The 16,051-nt window shown below is 46.2% G+C and overlaps 1 protein-coding gene across 4 annotated transcripts in view; it reads right to left on the minus strand.

Moving 5' to 3' along the window:
- Positions 1-16,051, minus strand: part of LOC119168526 (focadhesin) — a 677,649-nt gene that overhangs the window by 523,786 nt on the left and 137,812 nt on the right. For all 4 annotated transcript variants that reach the window (XM_075890929.1, XM_037419929.2, XM_075890931.1 and 1 more), the window contains one exon: positions 5,106-5,210. In XM_075890929.1, coding sequence (XP_075747044.1) covers positions 5,106-5,210 — 105 coding nt within the window. The remainder of the gene's footprint in view (positions 1-5,105; positions 5,211-16,051) is intronic.

Consider the following 16,051-nt stretch of genomic DNA (forward strand, 5'->3'; position numbering starts at 1 on the left):
GGGTAGCGGTTGGTCGACAGGCGCACGAGAGAGACAGTCGGCGTCGGAGTGTTTTTTGCCGGACTTGTAAATGACAGTAATGTCATATTCTTGAAGTCTCAGGCTCCATCGTGCGAGGCGACCTGAGGGGTCCTTCAAGGTGGCTAGCCAACACAATGCGTGGTGGTCGCTCACAACTTTGAAGGGCCTGCCGTAGAGGTAGGGGCGAAATTTCGACGTAGCCCAGATGATGGCGAGGCACTCCTTTTCTGTTGTGGAATAATTTGCTTCTGCTTTGGATAGCGATCGGCTGGCGTAACTAATAACCCTTTCAAGTCCGTCAGCCCTCTGCACAAGAACGGCGCCAAGACCTACGCTGCTTGCGTCAGTATGTATTTCTGTCTCGGCGAATTCGTCGAAATGGGCAAGTAACGGAGGCGTCTGGAGGCGATGTTTAAGCTCCTGGAAAGCGTGTTCCTGCGGCGTTTCCCACTTAAACTCCACGTCGGCCTTGGTAAGGTTAGTGAGAGGATCGGCGATGCGGGCGAAGTTTTTCACGAACCGCCTATAATAGGCGCACAGGCCCAGAAATCGGCGTACGGCTTTCTTGTCAGTGGGCGGCGGGAAGTCGGCGATGGCGGCTGTTTTCCGTGGATCGGGACGAACTCCAGACTTGCTGATAACGTGCCCCAGAAACAAGAGCTCCTCATACGCAAATCTGCACTTTTCTGGCTTCAGTGTGAGTCCGGAAGTCTTGATGGCTTGAAGTACAGCTTCAAGGCGCCGAAGATGCTCATCGAAACTCGAGGAAAACACGACGACGTCGTCCAAGTACACAAGGCAAGTCTGCCACTTCAATCCTGCCAGTACTGTATCCATAACGCGTTGAAACGTTGCAGGCGCTGAGCAAAGGCCGAAGGGCATCACCTTAAACTCGAAGAGGCCGTCCGGTGTTATGAACGCCGTCTTCTCTCGGTCTCTTTCGTCGACTTCGATTTGCCAATAGCCAGTCTTAAGGTCCATTGACGAAAAGTACTTGGCGTTATGGAGCCGATCAAGTGCGTCGTCTATTCGTGGGAGGGGATACACGTCCTTTCTTGTGATTTTGTTCAGGCGGCGATAATCGACGCAGAAACGTAGGGTCCCATCCTTTTTCTTCACTAACACCACGGGGGATGCCCATGGACTCTTGGACGGCTGGATAATGTCATCCCGCAGCATTTCATCAACTTGTCTCTTCATGGCCTCACGTTCCCGCGTCGAAACCCTGTACGGACTCTGACGGAGTGGTCTGGCATTTTCTTCGGTTATGATGCGATGTTTCGTGATTGGGGTCTGCCGAATTTTCGATGACGACGAAAAGCAATCTTCGTATTGCAGGAGCACGGCCTTGAGCTGTTCTTGCTTATCGTTCGGAAGTCTGGGATTGACGTCGAAAGCTATGGGAGGGGCTTGGTTCCTCTGAGCAGGTTCCGCAGAATCGGCGAGGGCGAAAGCACTGGTGGCTTCGACAATTTCTTCGATGTATGCGACCGTTGTTCCTTTGTTCACATGTTTGTACTCATTGCTGAAATTCGTGAGCAAAACCGTTGCTTTGCCTCCCCGCAGCTCTGCAATTCCTCTTGCGACGCAAATATTTCGGGTGACCAGCAGATGCTGACTGCCTTCAACGACGCCTTCCAAGTCAGGTGATTTAGGAGCGCCGACTGAAATAATGACGCTTGAGCGAGGCGGAATGGTGACTTGTTCTTCCAGCACATTCAAGGCATGGTGTCCTGACGGCGTGCGCGGCGGTAGTGCTTCTTCTGTGGATAACGTTATCGACTTTGTTTTTATGTTGATGACAGCACCATGGAGGCATAAGAAGTCCATGCCAAGGATTACATCTCTCGAGCAACGCTGTAGGACTACGAAGTCTGTAGGATAAATACGGCCGTTAATGGTGACTCTCGCTGTGCAGATTCCTGCAGGCGTTATGAGATGACCTCCGGCTGTGCGGATTTCAGGGCCTTTCCAAGCTGTCCTAACTTTCTTTAACTTCGCGGCGAACGACCCACTGATGACAGAATAGTCGGCTCCAGTATCGACGAGAGCAGTCACACTGTGGCCGTCGATAAGAACGTCGAGGTCGCTAGTTCGCCGTCTCGCATTACAGTTAGGGCGTGGCGTCGGGTCACGGCTGCGTCGGCTTGTTCCGCTGCTTCCATGCTGCGTCGTCAGGCCACCTTCGGTAAATGAGCTTTCGCCATCAGGGCTTTGCCTGGCTGGCGTTGTGTTCGGAAAGCTCCGTCGCGGCGTCGTCGTCGTCGGAGGATCTTCGGTAGTTCGTCGCACAGCAACCGCACCTCCACCGGTTGCTGCCCTTAGTTTCCCGGATACGGGCTAGGAGACCGGCCCCGCGTTGGGCCAGAGTACTGCCGGTAGTGCGGTGACGTGCGGCGGCTGGGCGACGGCGAACGCGAAGGGCTTCGTGGTGTCCACCGAGTTCCTGTCAGGTAGTCGGCGATGTCACGTGGTCGTTCTCCTGGCTGTAGACGCGGTGCATTGACGGCGAAGCCACGCAGTCCCATCTGTCGGTACTGGCAACGGCGGTATGTGTGTCCGGCCTCGCCGCAGTGGTAGCAGAGCGGGCGATGGTCAGGGGTGCGCCAGACGTCAGTCTTCCTCGGTGCACTGCGCTGGGCCGCTGGCGAACGGTATGACGTCGGTGGGGGTGGTGGCGGCGGTGGCGTCTGTCGACGGAAGTGCGATGGGGCGGCGTTTTGGCGTGGACGGGGAGGAGCGTTGTGGCGCAGTGCAGCGGCGTAGCTCATAGCTTCCGGCTCGGGCAGCGGTGCGTGGGGAATTTGAAGCGATTGCCGAACTTCTTCTCGCACAATGTCGGCAATTGAATCCACTTGAGGCTGGGCCGAAGGCAACAGCTTGCGCAGCTCTTCCCGCACGATCGCTCGGATCGTTTCACGCAGGTCTCCGGAGTTACTGGCTTGAGCAGCAGCGCAGTCTGCAGTCAGGCGACGATTATACTGTCTGGTGCGCATGTCCAGGGTCTTTTCGATAGTGGTCGCTTCTGCTACAAATTCTTGGACGGTTATCGGTGGGTTTCTCATCAGTCCCGCGAAGAGCTCCTGTTTGACCCCTCGCATGAGGAAACGAACTTTTTTCTCCTCAGGCATGTCTGGATCAGCGTGACGGAATAGTCGAGTCATTTCTTCTGTGAAAATGGCGACATTTTCATTTGGTAGCTGAACCCGAGTCTCTAATAAAGCAGCGGCCCTCTCTTTGCGAGCGACGCTCGCGAACGTTTGAAGGAATGCGCCGCAGAAAACATCCCACGTTCGGAGCGTGGACTCCCGATTTTCAAGCCAAGTCCTTGCGGTGTCTTCCAAATAGAAGAACACACGACGCAGCTTTTCGTCATGGTCCCAGTGGTTGAGGGCGGCCACATGGTCGTATGTCTCGAGCCAGGACTCCGGGTCTTCGAACGATGACCCAAGGAAAATTGGTGGTTCCCTGGGTTGATGCATGACCATCGTGGGCTGGGACGCTGCGGTTGTCACTGTCGCTGCAGTCGCGGTCATGGCCTTCGTCTTCCGCGCCTTGTCTGGTAGAAGTCCGTAGTCCGGTGGTAGCCCTTGCTGTCGGCGGCTTGTTCGCTGCTCCTGGTTGGTGTCGGTGTCTTCTCCGCGACGTGGGCTGGGTTCACGGCTTGACGGGGGCGTCCGGTACATGAACGAAGCAGCACCTCCACCAGATGTCACGGGGTCGTGACGTGGCCGAAGACAGGAGACTTCGTGTTAGGATTTAACTGTTTATTTGGGCGAACCTGTGCCCGGTAAACTGAAAGTCCAATTACAGCAGCAGTCTCGCACAGATAGCAGTCTCGGACTGATAGCGGCGAACGGAGCGTCGGCCTTCGATCAACAACTGACAAGCGGCGAAGCGCGTCGGCATTTATACTCTTGCCGTCGAATGTTCTAGCGTTATCGCTGGCGGTGGCGTAGCTTCCAGAACAATCTGTACCGTTCGCACAGTGGGCGTGATCTTATCGAAATGATCTACTACAGTCCGGAACCTTCTAGAAAACTGCAGGCGCGGTTTGCGCTGAGAATCGTGCGGTGTTTTCGGACGATAACAAAAACTTGGGAAATGGAACGTGGCAATATTATGTAATAATATGATTCGGCCTCTGGATTACCTCATTCTTGATAAGAAAACTATGCAATACCACCCTGCCAGTGCTTCATTAACCTAGGGAAACAAGCACTTTTATGTTGCTATACTTCAATAATATGCTTAGAAATTTTCACTAACTTTTTTTCCCTAACAATTTTTTTTGAAACTGAAAAATATTTGAGAAATACTAGAAAAGTACGCGGACTTGCTTCACATTCAAAGCTTTGCTATTCGCACAGCTCTAGTGATAAGGCTTTCTGTCGACGATAAGTCATACCAGCACATTTGTGGGTGGTCGCCACCCAGCCTTCTTTCTTTCCCGATGATTACCCATGAAAGCACCACTCAAATCACGCAGAAGTTGGAATAACTGACTGGCCTATCTCTGTGCTTCTCAAAACGATTAAAAACTATTTGCGGCACGTTGCCGCGTCGAAAGTTCAGCAGCGCAGTGAACTTCTATGGCAGAAAAAATTATCACGGTGCCCAGCTGATATGCATAAGACCGGTAGGCATAAGACGAACCAAATACACTAGTCTGCGAGACTCTGTTGGAGATTCATCGCAACTACGTTTTAACCATGAGTGTCTTTACACTCATGTGTAAACATATTAAATGAACTTGTTAGATCATTGTATTCTGAGCCACTTGCTGCTCTTACGTGGCAGCCTTCATTCGTTTTCCCCCTTTCAATTTACCCAGTTTGACCTGCTTCACAATGCGGAGCGGAGCGAAAGAAAAAGACATGCTGAAAATTGTTTTGCGGGTTTCACACATACATTTTCCAGTTTATAGAAAATTCATAGCAAGTGGCAACAAGTGCAGGAAATTTTGGATAGAAATACTTCAAATAAGTGTTCAGAATGGGTTGACATAAGCATCAGATGTTTACTAAAGCGTAAGACAAAAGGTTGGTACTACGGACAAAAAAAAGGTCCATTTGTGGCCTCACCTTGTGGCAAGCCGTCACGGCGAGTGAGTGCAGCAGCAGGGTCAGAGTGGCTGGACAGTGGCTCCGGCCAACCACGTACAGCAGCAGTGGCAGCACACTGGGACTCTGCATTTGCATTGCACATTGTATGCACAATTATCAGTGAAACTCTACCAGAGGCCGCTGACCTGACAGTGAAAACGACCACTCTCTGCACTCACAGTGACTAACATGGGCAAGGTCCTCGTGAGGAGACATTGTGGCAGAACTGGAGACTATAGACAGTACTTAATTGAAACTCATTTCTTACCTTGTTCCCCTTTATGTTTGGAGAGTGATGAAGCAGTAAAAAGCAATCTTGGAGACTTGTCGCAACGGTCAAATGAAGAAATACAGGCATTCCATTTGGTGACACACCAAATATTCTTGCTACCAAAGAGCAATGTCATTTTCTTTAATATGGTGGTTAGCCATCCCTGTAGTGCTAACAGCAATGTAAATAAAGAAAGTGTGCACACACATTCGAATGCTTCAAACATACAAACAAATATTACAGTATTTGAATTTGCTTCAATAGAGAATTAAATTATTCAAAATTCTGAAGTATTCAAAATGAACGAACAGGTGTACAGTCCGCATGTAACCCCTTGTAACAGTGGTTTCACTGCAGTATAGGTGTGCTAAGCTGGGAAAGCAACAAATGAAATGTATGCTATTAAGCGTGTAATCTTCTGTAAAATGGTTTAATTAAAGGGTTGCTAAACCGTGAAAACACCTATTCAAGAGAAATCTACATGACCCCCCTCCAAGGTATATGAACTTCTAATAGCACACGTTTTTGGGCTAGTTGGTGCATTGCAACAAGAAAATATATCTAGACAAAAAAAGAATGAACACAGGAAATGGAAATGACAGAAAAACTGCTACACATATTTTCTTGAAGTAAATGAACATATTACCTTCACATCAATTCATAATTTTTTTTAAAAATTCAACACTCACTTGTCTGCAGGAAAATAGGCAGTTTTCGGGTGGTCTTATAAGCAATTTTTTTTACTGCTACACCAAATGCATTATATTACAATAAATAGTACGAATTTGCAGTAAAAGAATTGTGCTAGAAAATGGTATTATTTGCAAGCAAACATTTATTAAAAATGTTCTGAAGAAAAATACCTAATAAAAAAATTTGTAACAGAACATAAGAAAAGTTCGTAAAACATTGATGTTGCTTTGCATGAATACAACCTAAAAAAATTTCCCATATAAATTTCAAAGAAGAAGAATGCATACAACATTACGGCAAATATGAACTATCTATCTGTAAAAGTTAATTTTGTACAAAAAAAAATGTTAACCATAGTGGCTTTCATGCCACCTCACAAAGCAGTTGCAAGATATGGTGAAGCACAAGTTTGTGAAGCATGTCTCCCAGAAAGCGTTGCATCAGTTCCTGCATCTTAGTAGCTTCTAAGGCTTGTGCTGTTCATCCTTAAAGACACTTGTAGCAGGAACAGCCGCAGAAGCCTTGGAACGAGAATGTTCTTGCTCATCAAGTCCTAGGAGCTCCTCCATTATTTCTGGCCTAAACGCGAACTGATCGAAGCGTGAACCCCTCTATAATTAAGCCTCTAGGAATGTTGCGGACGGTGCTCATCAAAATAAAACGTTTATAACAGCAATTTATATACTCTAGAAAACATTGTAGGTCCCAATTTGTTGGTCTGATTTGTCGAACCAGAGCATGCCCACACAGTACTTGTCAATCAGTATGACCTTTTTTCACGGATACTTCTTGCCATTTATCGTTTACTTTTGTTGTGCGCTTCGCAAGCACGAATTTGTTGGCTATAAGGGCTATTGTCATCATGTGAACAACACGCTTGACTTTCCTCTGTAAAAATAGAACATCCTGATCCCATAGCCACCGAACAACTCCTCTCTTTGATTTCTTTTTTTTTTCTCCCACTAAGTGTCTTTCAGCTTGATTAGAAAGCCCTGGCAGTCCTTGTGCATTGCGTCACAAGCAAGCATCTTGCGCTCCAGCACAAACAAGCATGTCGACGTGTAAGTGTTGTCGAAATAAGTTATTTAGCCCTGATCCAGGTATCTCTTTGCCAGTCAAGTCCCAACATCGGATGTGAGCCCACGTGCGCTTGGCGCTTCGCGCTTCCTTGTATATTCACTGAACTGAACAGTACAACTCAATTTGGAGTCCGCCAAAACATAGAATTTATATCCCCAACTTTGTCCGACATGTACTGCTGAATTCCAGATCTACCTTTGAATTTTACCATTCTCTCGTCAACAGAGAGGCTCCGATCAGGTCAGAAACATTGAGCGGATCAAACGTTGATGTGCTTCGGCAGTGTAGATACTCAATGCAGCTTGCCACTGGATGCAACAGTTGTCTTCTGATAGTCGGACAGACTAAGAAATGCAAGTAGTGCTTTGAATGAATTTCTTGGAATTACCGAAGGTGGTATTAGAAAAAAAAGTTGTGCACGTCTCAATAGCAGTGCAAGCGTGACACTTGCACAATACTCGTATAAATGAAAATAGTACTGTTAAATTTTACCTCGTCCACTCCCTTCCGCGATCTGTCTTTCTCGCCGTATGAGTGCTTCTCCAAAATATGCAATTATATATCTGCAATTACTTCTGTTGTGGAGAACAACAAAAAGAAGTACACAGCTCTTATGAAACGGCGCGCAGCCCTGCGGAACGCAATGCCGAAGGCAACACCCGGCTTTCTTGCGACTCCGACAGGTGATCCTGTCGTAACAACATGGACACACTCCGCAGATATTGATTGATTTGTGGGCTTTAACGTCCCAAAACCACCATATGATTATGAGAGACGCTGTAGTGGAGGGCTCCGGAAATACTCCGCAGATAAGAACCGCAACCTTTAGAACATGGCGGATATCTTTAGATTTGATCTTTGCCACGATGAAATTGTTCGGAATAAAAAATGAAACTTACCGGCAGATACATGTCGATTTTGCAGGGCTACTTGATGAACTTTTGCCATTCTACTAAGGTCTGATGAATAAAAGTCATCTCCTGAGCCTATGCTGCTACCACCATCACAAAATTCTAATGCAGAGTCACCAGAATCCATTGGAGTTTGCCGTTTCTGAGTGAAAGCTGCGCGCAATGCAGAAGCCATGTTGGAAACTAGAAGCGCTCGTCAAGCGCGATTAAAAGGTGCTTTAAACATCCCCCTGCAGCGAAAAAAGACACACAAAAGCGAAACTAGAAAAAGAGTTCTCCTTTTATGCACTTGTCTGTAAGCGCTGCGAACGTGATAAAATTTTAACTAAAACCATCGACAACATACTGTCGATGAGAAAAGGCGTGGACAGGAAAGTGTTGAAGGCTTGTAACACCGGCTTATGTGTTTTAAGTATACAGCGGACGTCTTATTTTTCGGATGTCTGAAATTCCGTACATGCCTGATTTTTCAGGATTCATCTGTGCTACCGTCAAGTTCCCCATAGAGTCAATGTATTAAAAGCCATCAAATTTTTCCGAACTTTTTACCGCTAACCGCAGACTCTAAAGTCACCATCGACGCCACTATTTTTCTGGTTTTCAGACCCTTGAGCCCACCGCGCCACGGCTGCCATAACCTCAAAACCAAAATACCGTAATCCAGCATGCCCCAATCCGCTGCCAGCTGTAGCTAGGCTGCGTGGTGTTGTGCAGCTTCTGCACCGGCAGCGAGAAAGCTACGCTGTTGACCTATGGTCTCTCGCCTGCATTCTTGTAGACTCGTGGAGGGCGGTTACGCAAAAGACTCTCCGGAACTGTTTTTGCCCCATGAGCTTCATACTAGACACCAAGATGGCCGTCTTGCCTGGAATGGACAGCGTGTGCGACGAACTTCCACCCACGGACGTTACCTTCGACGATCTGCACATTGCCGGTGTGTCGATTCCAGCCGGGATAACCCTTGAGGGCTTCGTCGATGTTGACACAGACCTCTAGCTGTCTGCGGACTTCACTGATAAAGAAATTATTCGTCAAGTTACAGAGGATTCCAACAACTCCGACACTGAGATCAAAGAGGCACCGCCTACACAGCCAACAAGCTCAGAAATGACGCGAGCACTGACACTGTCAACGTTGTACAGCGAAAGCATGACGTTAACTGAAATTGAGGCAGACGTCATCCTGGGCAAGTGGAACGCCATGCAAACTAAAATAAACCTTTTTTTTTTTGCGCCTATGTGTTTACAAAACCCATAGCGCCAGCCAGATCGAATTTTTTTCTTTTCTTTTTTCCGGATCTTTTCAGAGCCACCTAAACAATACATTTGCTGAAGTGCAATGAGAACCTTGTACTCCTGCCGTGAACCACTCCGTCAAGGAAAAATACCTAATACAAAGTGTGTTTTCGCTTGCAATCGTTTTTCCCGACTGCCTGATTTTCCGGACACTCGCGGTCTCTTGAGGGTCCAGGAAATCGGACATCGACTGTAGTAAATCTTGAAATGCAACATGATTCACAACAAAAGCTGGCCTTTGGCCTTATTGAGATTACAGATGGGTATATTTTTGCGAGTTTTTGGATCCCAGAAAGCCTCTGTCACTAATCTGGAGAACTGTCCGGGGTCTTCGTACAACCATTACTCAGCGCTACCCATTAAAATCCCTGGCACTTCACTTACGCTGCGAAGAGATTGATTCCGCAGATTCTTTCTGTCGAAGGATTGCCTGCGGGTCAAATTCAACTGAGACGAAGACGCCTGACTTTTCTGTATCCACACGTGATTCCCGAATGGAGATTTCGTTTTCAATAGACGAACTAAAGGCTGCGCTCGCTTTGTGTAGAAGTTCTTCAGTGCCAGGACCTGACGGCATCATTTACTGCGCTCTGTGTCACCTAGGAGATCAAGCTCGGAAGGCACTCTTGCTGCTGTACAACGACTCCTGGCAAACTGGCATGGTTCTACAGGAATGGAAGTCAAGTTGCCTGATTCCACTTCTCAAACTCGGCAAGTCACCTTTGGACATTTCCTCTTACCGCCCGATTGCCCTCGCGAGCTGTGTGGGAAAAGTTATGGAAAGGATGATTTTAACGCGTCTGGAATGGTACTTAGAGTTCTACGAAATATATCCAGATGCCATGTCCAAGTTCAGACGAGGCCGCTCATCAATTGACAATGTAGTTGACTTGGTGACATATGTAAAACACCAGAAGGCCTGCAAATGATTATCTGCTGCTCTGTTTCTTGACGTTAAAGGGGCATACGACAATGTCACCCACGAAGCCATTCTCAGCGCACTAGAAGGAGTGGGACTCAATGGCAGGATATATATGTGGGTTCAGAGCTACCTACAGAATAGATCATTTCACGTGCAGACAGAGAATGGCCCGACACCCGAGTATTACTGCAGCCGAAGAGTCCCGCAAGGTAGAGTGCTAAGCCCAACGCTGTCCAACCTAACACTCATTGGACTAGTTGGCAAGCAACCAAGCAGTGTACGACTTTCCATTTATGCTGATGACATCTGTGTGTGGACATCAGGTGTGACTCGACTTCAACTTCGTGCTCGACTTCAGAAGGCAGCATCAGTGACATCGCACCACTTACGCGAACAAGGGCTCGAAATCGCAAGTGGAAAGTGTGCAGTCGTGGCTTTTATCGGAAAACCAATGTCTGCTTACGGCATATCAATTAACGGGCAGTTGGTGTCATGCAGCCAGAGTCACAGGTTCTTAGGAGTTGTAATCGACCGAAACCTGTCTTGGACATCCCACGTAAACTACGTGAAAAAGTGGCTGACGGCCAATTGTCACTTATTTAGGTTTCTTGCCAGGAAAAGTTGGGGAATGTCGGTCGTGTCTATGTTACAGCTGTACAAGGTATTATTTATTGGATTTCTGCGGTATAGCCTACCTGTTATATCTAACACATGCAAAACGAGCCTGCGCACAATCCAAAATATTCGAGCACAGGCGCTTAGGATATGCCTTGGTTTACCCCGCTGCGCATCGACAGCTGAAACAATTGCCATTGCACAGGACTACTTGATCATGACGCACATCACCACAGAAACGATGCGTACGTACCTCAGGCAACATGCTAGGAATCCTTCCCACCACTTGGCAACCCTCGCTACTGAGAGGCCCTGCACGAAATTTAGTGCAATTGTCTGTGCACATCGTGCGTCGTTTACGTCAGGTTTTACGCCTGCTGAGAAACTGGCGTATCCTCCATGATGCCTGACACTTCCGCAAGTACGCGTTTCAATTTCAGGAATACAGAAAAAATCAAATTTGCCTTCATCAGCCCTAAATCAACTAAGCTTGAACCTTTTGCACGAAATGTACAATAACCACGTGCACATATACACCGATGGCTCAACCACAGCGTATGGTTCTGGCGGTGCGGTGGTGATTCCAGCTAGAGGAATCACTCTGTGAATCAAGCTGTCACACGCCACTACGTCTACGGCGGCAGAACTTGCGGCTTTGCGTGGCGCCCTAGAGTACATCAAATCTCAGAGACCGAGTAAATGGGCTGTGTTTTCCGACTCGAAACCGGCCCTACATAGCATGCAGTCAGTCCTTCGACGAGGTTGCCACGAACAGTTAACTTATTGAGTTGTCAAGCTTCTTCACCACGTCACAGAAGCAGGCCACGATGTCAAGTTTCAGTGGCTTCCTGGCCATTGTTGGATCAGTGGCAATGATTCTGCAGACAACGCAGCTCGCACATCGCACCAAGAAGAGCACATCCTTCCGATTCCTTTGTCAAGGACTGACGCTGCAAAGCAACTTTGTCACCTGGCACGTAGTCTGTGTCTGCAGGAGTGGAACACCCCAAGCATAAGACATACGAGACTCTACCAAATACACCCTCGACTGGAACTTCGACATCCATCCGGACTTCGTCGACGTGAAGCTTCGCTTCTTTGTCGCCTTTGGTTGGGGGTTGCCTTCACAAAAGCGTATCGAACCTTCATCGGATTGACTGACAATGTGGAATGCGGCGTCTACTGCGCCAAAGAAGACATGGACCATCTGATATGCCATTGCCCTCGATTAGCCTCCGAAAGGCAGAAGCTTTCGGACGCATTACGACAATTAGACGATCGGCCACTCTCTATGCAGATGCTACTGGAACACCGTCCTCGCCTTTCGTCGGCTCAGAAAGTAGTCAAAGCTGTCTTGTGCTTTTTGAGGACTAAGGCCTACGTGACAACCTTTAACTTTGCGTAGTGCCACCGCTGCATACACGCCAGCCTATTGACTGACAATCCTCTTTTTTTTTTCTCTCTCTTTCTCTTCTCTTTCCCCTCTCTCATCTTTATGCCCCCTTGCCATTTCCCCAGCATAGGGTAGCAAACCGGGCATGTGCCTGGTTAACCTCCCTGCCTTCTCCCTTGTTTTTCATCCCCCCCACATATTTAAAGTAATTTAGCACGGATATTTTCGAACAGAAAGTGTTTGAAACTGGTTGGTACGACATATTAAAGTGTCTAGTGCAATATTCTTCCAAAAGTGCCAGTGTGTGTCCTTTTCATCTTGTCCCATTTCAAAAAAATCTGTGCTAAATCACTTCAAACATATTATAGGTTATTACATGCATTCTATCACGAGTCGAATCCTGCTACCATTCAAAGTTAATTTTACTTCCTTTGAACCAAAATGAAAGGCATTTGCAGAGGCCTTAGTTTTTAAAAATATTGAACACGTTAGTAGGGCCCTGATAAATATGCCCATTTATAATATGTGATATATAAATGTCATTTGAAATTATCTAACCAAATCCTTATTCCCTTCATACCTGAAGTTTATTATTTGCACAAGTCACACGTGCCGTTTTATTTTTTTTTTTTTTGTCCTTAGACAAACATAATGCGCACATTATAAGGGGAGACGCCATTCCAAAAATAAATAATAGCATTAATCTAAGAAAGCACAATTATTGCTGTATATAAATACTTTTATGGTGATTTTAAATATGTATTTAGACAATATGTGTAAAGTAGAGTTTGTCTTGGAGAAATTTTTTTCTGCGACTAAACATTTTATCATTTTGATCTATTAATAGCTTCTATTGGTTTACATTACCTGTAAATTGCAAATAACTATCATGAAAGTGTGTAAAAGACATTTTATTAGGCAATAAAAATTTCAGTGTGAAAATTCTTGAAATCCTCGGCCCATACGAATTGCTTACTTTAGGTTCATAACAATTATAAAGGCAATATCAAGTTTTCAAAAAGATAAATGCACTCTTCACAAGTTAAGGAACCAGTATACTCCCATTAAGACGAACTTGAACAGGTTATGGTCATTTTTTTTTGTCTTAAAAGGAGTTCAGCTTATCATAAGTGCCTCCGAAAAAGAAATGCTAACATGCTAAGTGCATCCAAATACAGTTGCGGACATATTTTTCGGACTTCAAAAATTTGGACTTGTCGAATATTTCAGACTTCGCAAATGTGCCGTCAAGAATCCCACTGCGCTAACGCACTTTTGGGACCAATTTTCAGACGAATTTATGTTCCAAAGTTTGATTTGCCGGGCTAAATCGTCTGTTTTGAGCTATGCCACTTGATCTCTGCTTGATTTCGAAAGCTCCATGTCGGATATTTTGTTGGCTTGGTCGAGTTTGGATCACAGTGGCTAGTTGTGTGGCCTCCAAATCAGAAGCGCGCACAATTTAGCAGTTGAAGAGACCATGTCTGATCTTCTTCAGCTAGCGAAATGGCAGAACTTTTCTTTTTCAGTTAGCCTTATTATCCTTATTAATAGCCAGTAGGTCGTTTTTATTTTCTGGGCATTTGTTTTTTTTTTTGTTTTTAGGTCTCACTGCACACGCGCTTGTGTTAGAGGTGTGCCAAGTGTGTTTAAGCCAACATGTGCATCACATACTCGCTGCTGTTCATGATTGTTCAGTAGCACTCCGGTGGTCACGGTGTTCGGCTACTGCGACTGCGACTTACGTTATAAGCGGTCTATACTGTATGTGAATTGAATGTGAAAGAGTCAGTCAATGCCCCCAGTAGTCATGACGGTGAGTGTGGAACATTCTTAATAAGGCTGTTTGGCGTCACGTAGCATGTGAACTTATTACAAGCTGGCATCTGACCAATAATACCTCGTACAACCTAAAAGCAACAAGTCTGCCAGAACGAGACCCTCGCTAATGATTGAAGGAACGAAATGTATACTTAAGGACTTGTTTTTCTTGTTTGACACAGTACTTATGATCATAGTTCGGCTTACTCACTCATGAGTACACTCACTCAGACTCATTCATACTCATTTGAACATGGTGAGTATGAGTACGAGTGAGTACTGATGAGTATGAGTAGGAGTGAGTAGAACGTGAGTGAGTACTCATGAGTATAAGTAAGAGTGAGTATGGACGTGAGTGGGTGCTCATGAGTGTGAGTAGGAGTGAGTATTTATTATTCATTTATTTATTTATTCAGAATTGAAATACAAGTGATACAAGTGCATGTGTTATGTACAAATACAGAAGGAGGTCTCAAAGTCGTGAGACTGTGAGTGAGACCTCCTATAAAATCATACATGAAGATTGTGAGGGATAAGGTTCGGGCAATCACGGCAACTTAAATAATCGTTGTCGAGACTGACGAAGACATTTGCAACTTGAGTTATAAGGCTTTAATGCCACGAAAAAAAAAAGAAAACAACGATAAAGAAGCTTAGCGTGTTACATGGCAACAGCGAAGAACTGCCTTACGTACGAGCACGACAAACGTTCTCGAAAGACAAGGTCTGACGCTTAGCGTAGTCCCCCACTGCACTACACAAGGTTTGAAACACTTCACCGTGTGACGTCGAAGGCAGATGAGTCGATGCGTTGCGTTGCGTCTTACGCCGACATCAGCGATGCCTCAGGCATGGTCGGAGCGGAGCGTGAGGCAGAGTCGATGTGTGGCACGCACGTCCCGGACAGCCAGTAGTAGGCCCAGGTCTGGAAAACGCCCGGATCCGAGTACAACGGACCGGCGCCGGCTGCTGGATCACACGGTAGAAGGGAGCCAGGCTCGTGCGGACCACAGGCACAGGTAGGCTTCGGGACCACGACCCGACGAGCGCTTCAGCCTGCCACTGTTTTGTTCCGATCCTTCTTCACGAACGCCCCGTCGTCGTCTTCTTCTTCTCTCTCCCCATGGCTTGGCTTGACTTTGACGACACGATTCCGCCTTTTCCTTGTCTCATCGTCATCTTCGTCGGCGTACGGCACAGCACAAACTCACAAACATCGCGCACCAGATGAACCTACCGCGCATATCATGACAAGATACAACGTAATAGTAAAGAGTGGTAAGGAAAGAAAACTGAAGGTATACAAAATGTACAGATAAGCACAAAATAGCGAACGTAAGTTATAAAAAATGTACAGCTAAGCATGTAAAAACTAACACGAAAATGCAATAACATTCACTCTGTATAATATCAAGCATTATTACGGTATGGATAGAAAAATTAAGATACACAAATTGTACAGATAAACACGAAATAGCGAACTAAGTTATACAAGGTGTACCGATGAGCACAAAAAACTAACAGAAAAATGCGATAACATTCAGTTCATATAATATCATGCATTAAGAATTTAATAGGTGCAAATGCAAGCCTTTTTTAAACATTTCGAGGGATCTATTTTTGATCTCTAAAGGTATGAAGGTTGTATGAACATGAATGAGTATTCTGAGTGTGAATAGGAGTGAGTATGAACGTGAGTATGAATGTGAGTGACTACTCTGAGTGTGAGTATAAGTGAGTATGAATGTGAGTGAGTACTCTGAGCGTGAGTAGAATTGAGTATGAACGTGAGTGAGTATTGTGAGTGTGAGTAAGAGTGAGTATGAACGTGAGTGAGTACTTTGAGCATGAGTATGAGTGAGTATGAACGTGAGTGAGTACTCATGAGTGAGAGTAGATGTGAATTTGAACGTGAGCGAGTACT

Source organism: Rhipicephalus microplus, chromosome 3 (genome assembly GCF_043290135.1).
Source record: "Rhipicephalus microplus isolate Deutch F79 chromosome 3, USDA_Rmic, whole genome shotgun sequence".
NCBI classification, from domain to species: Eukaryota; Metazoa; Arthropoda; class Arachnida; order Ixodida; family Ixodidae; genus Rhipicephalus; species Rhipicephalus microplus.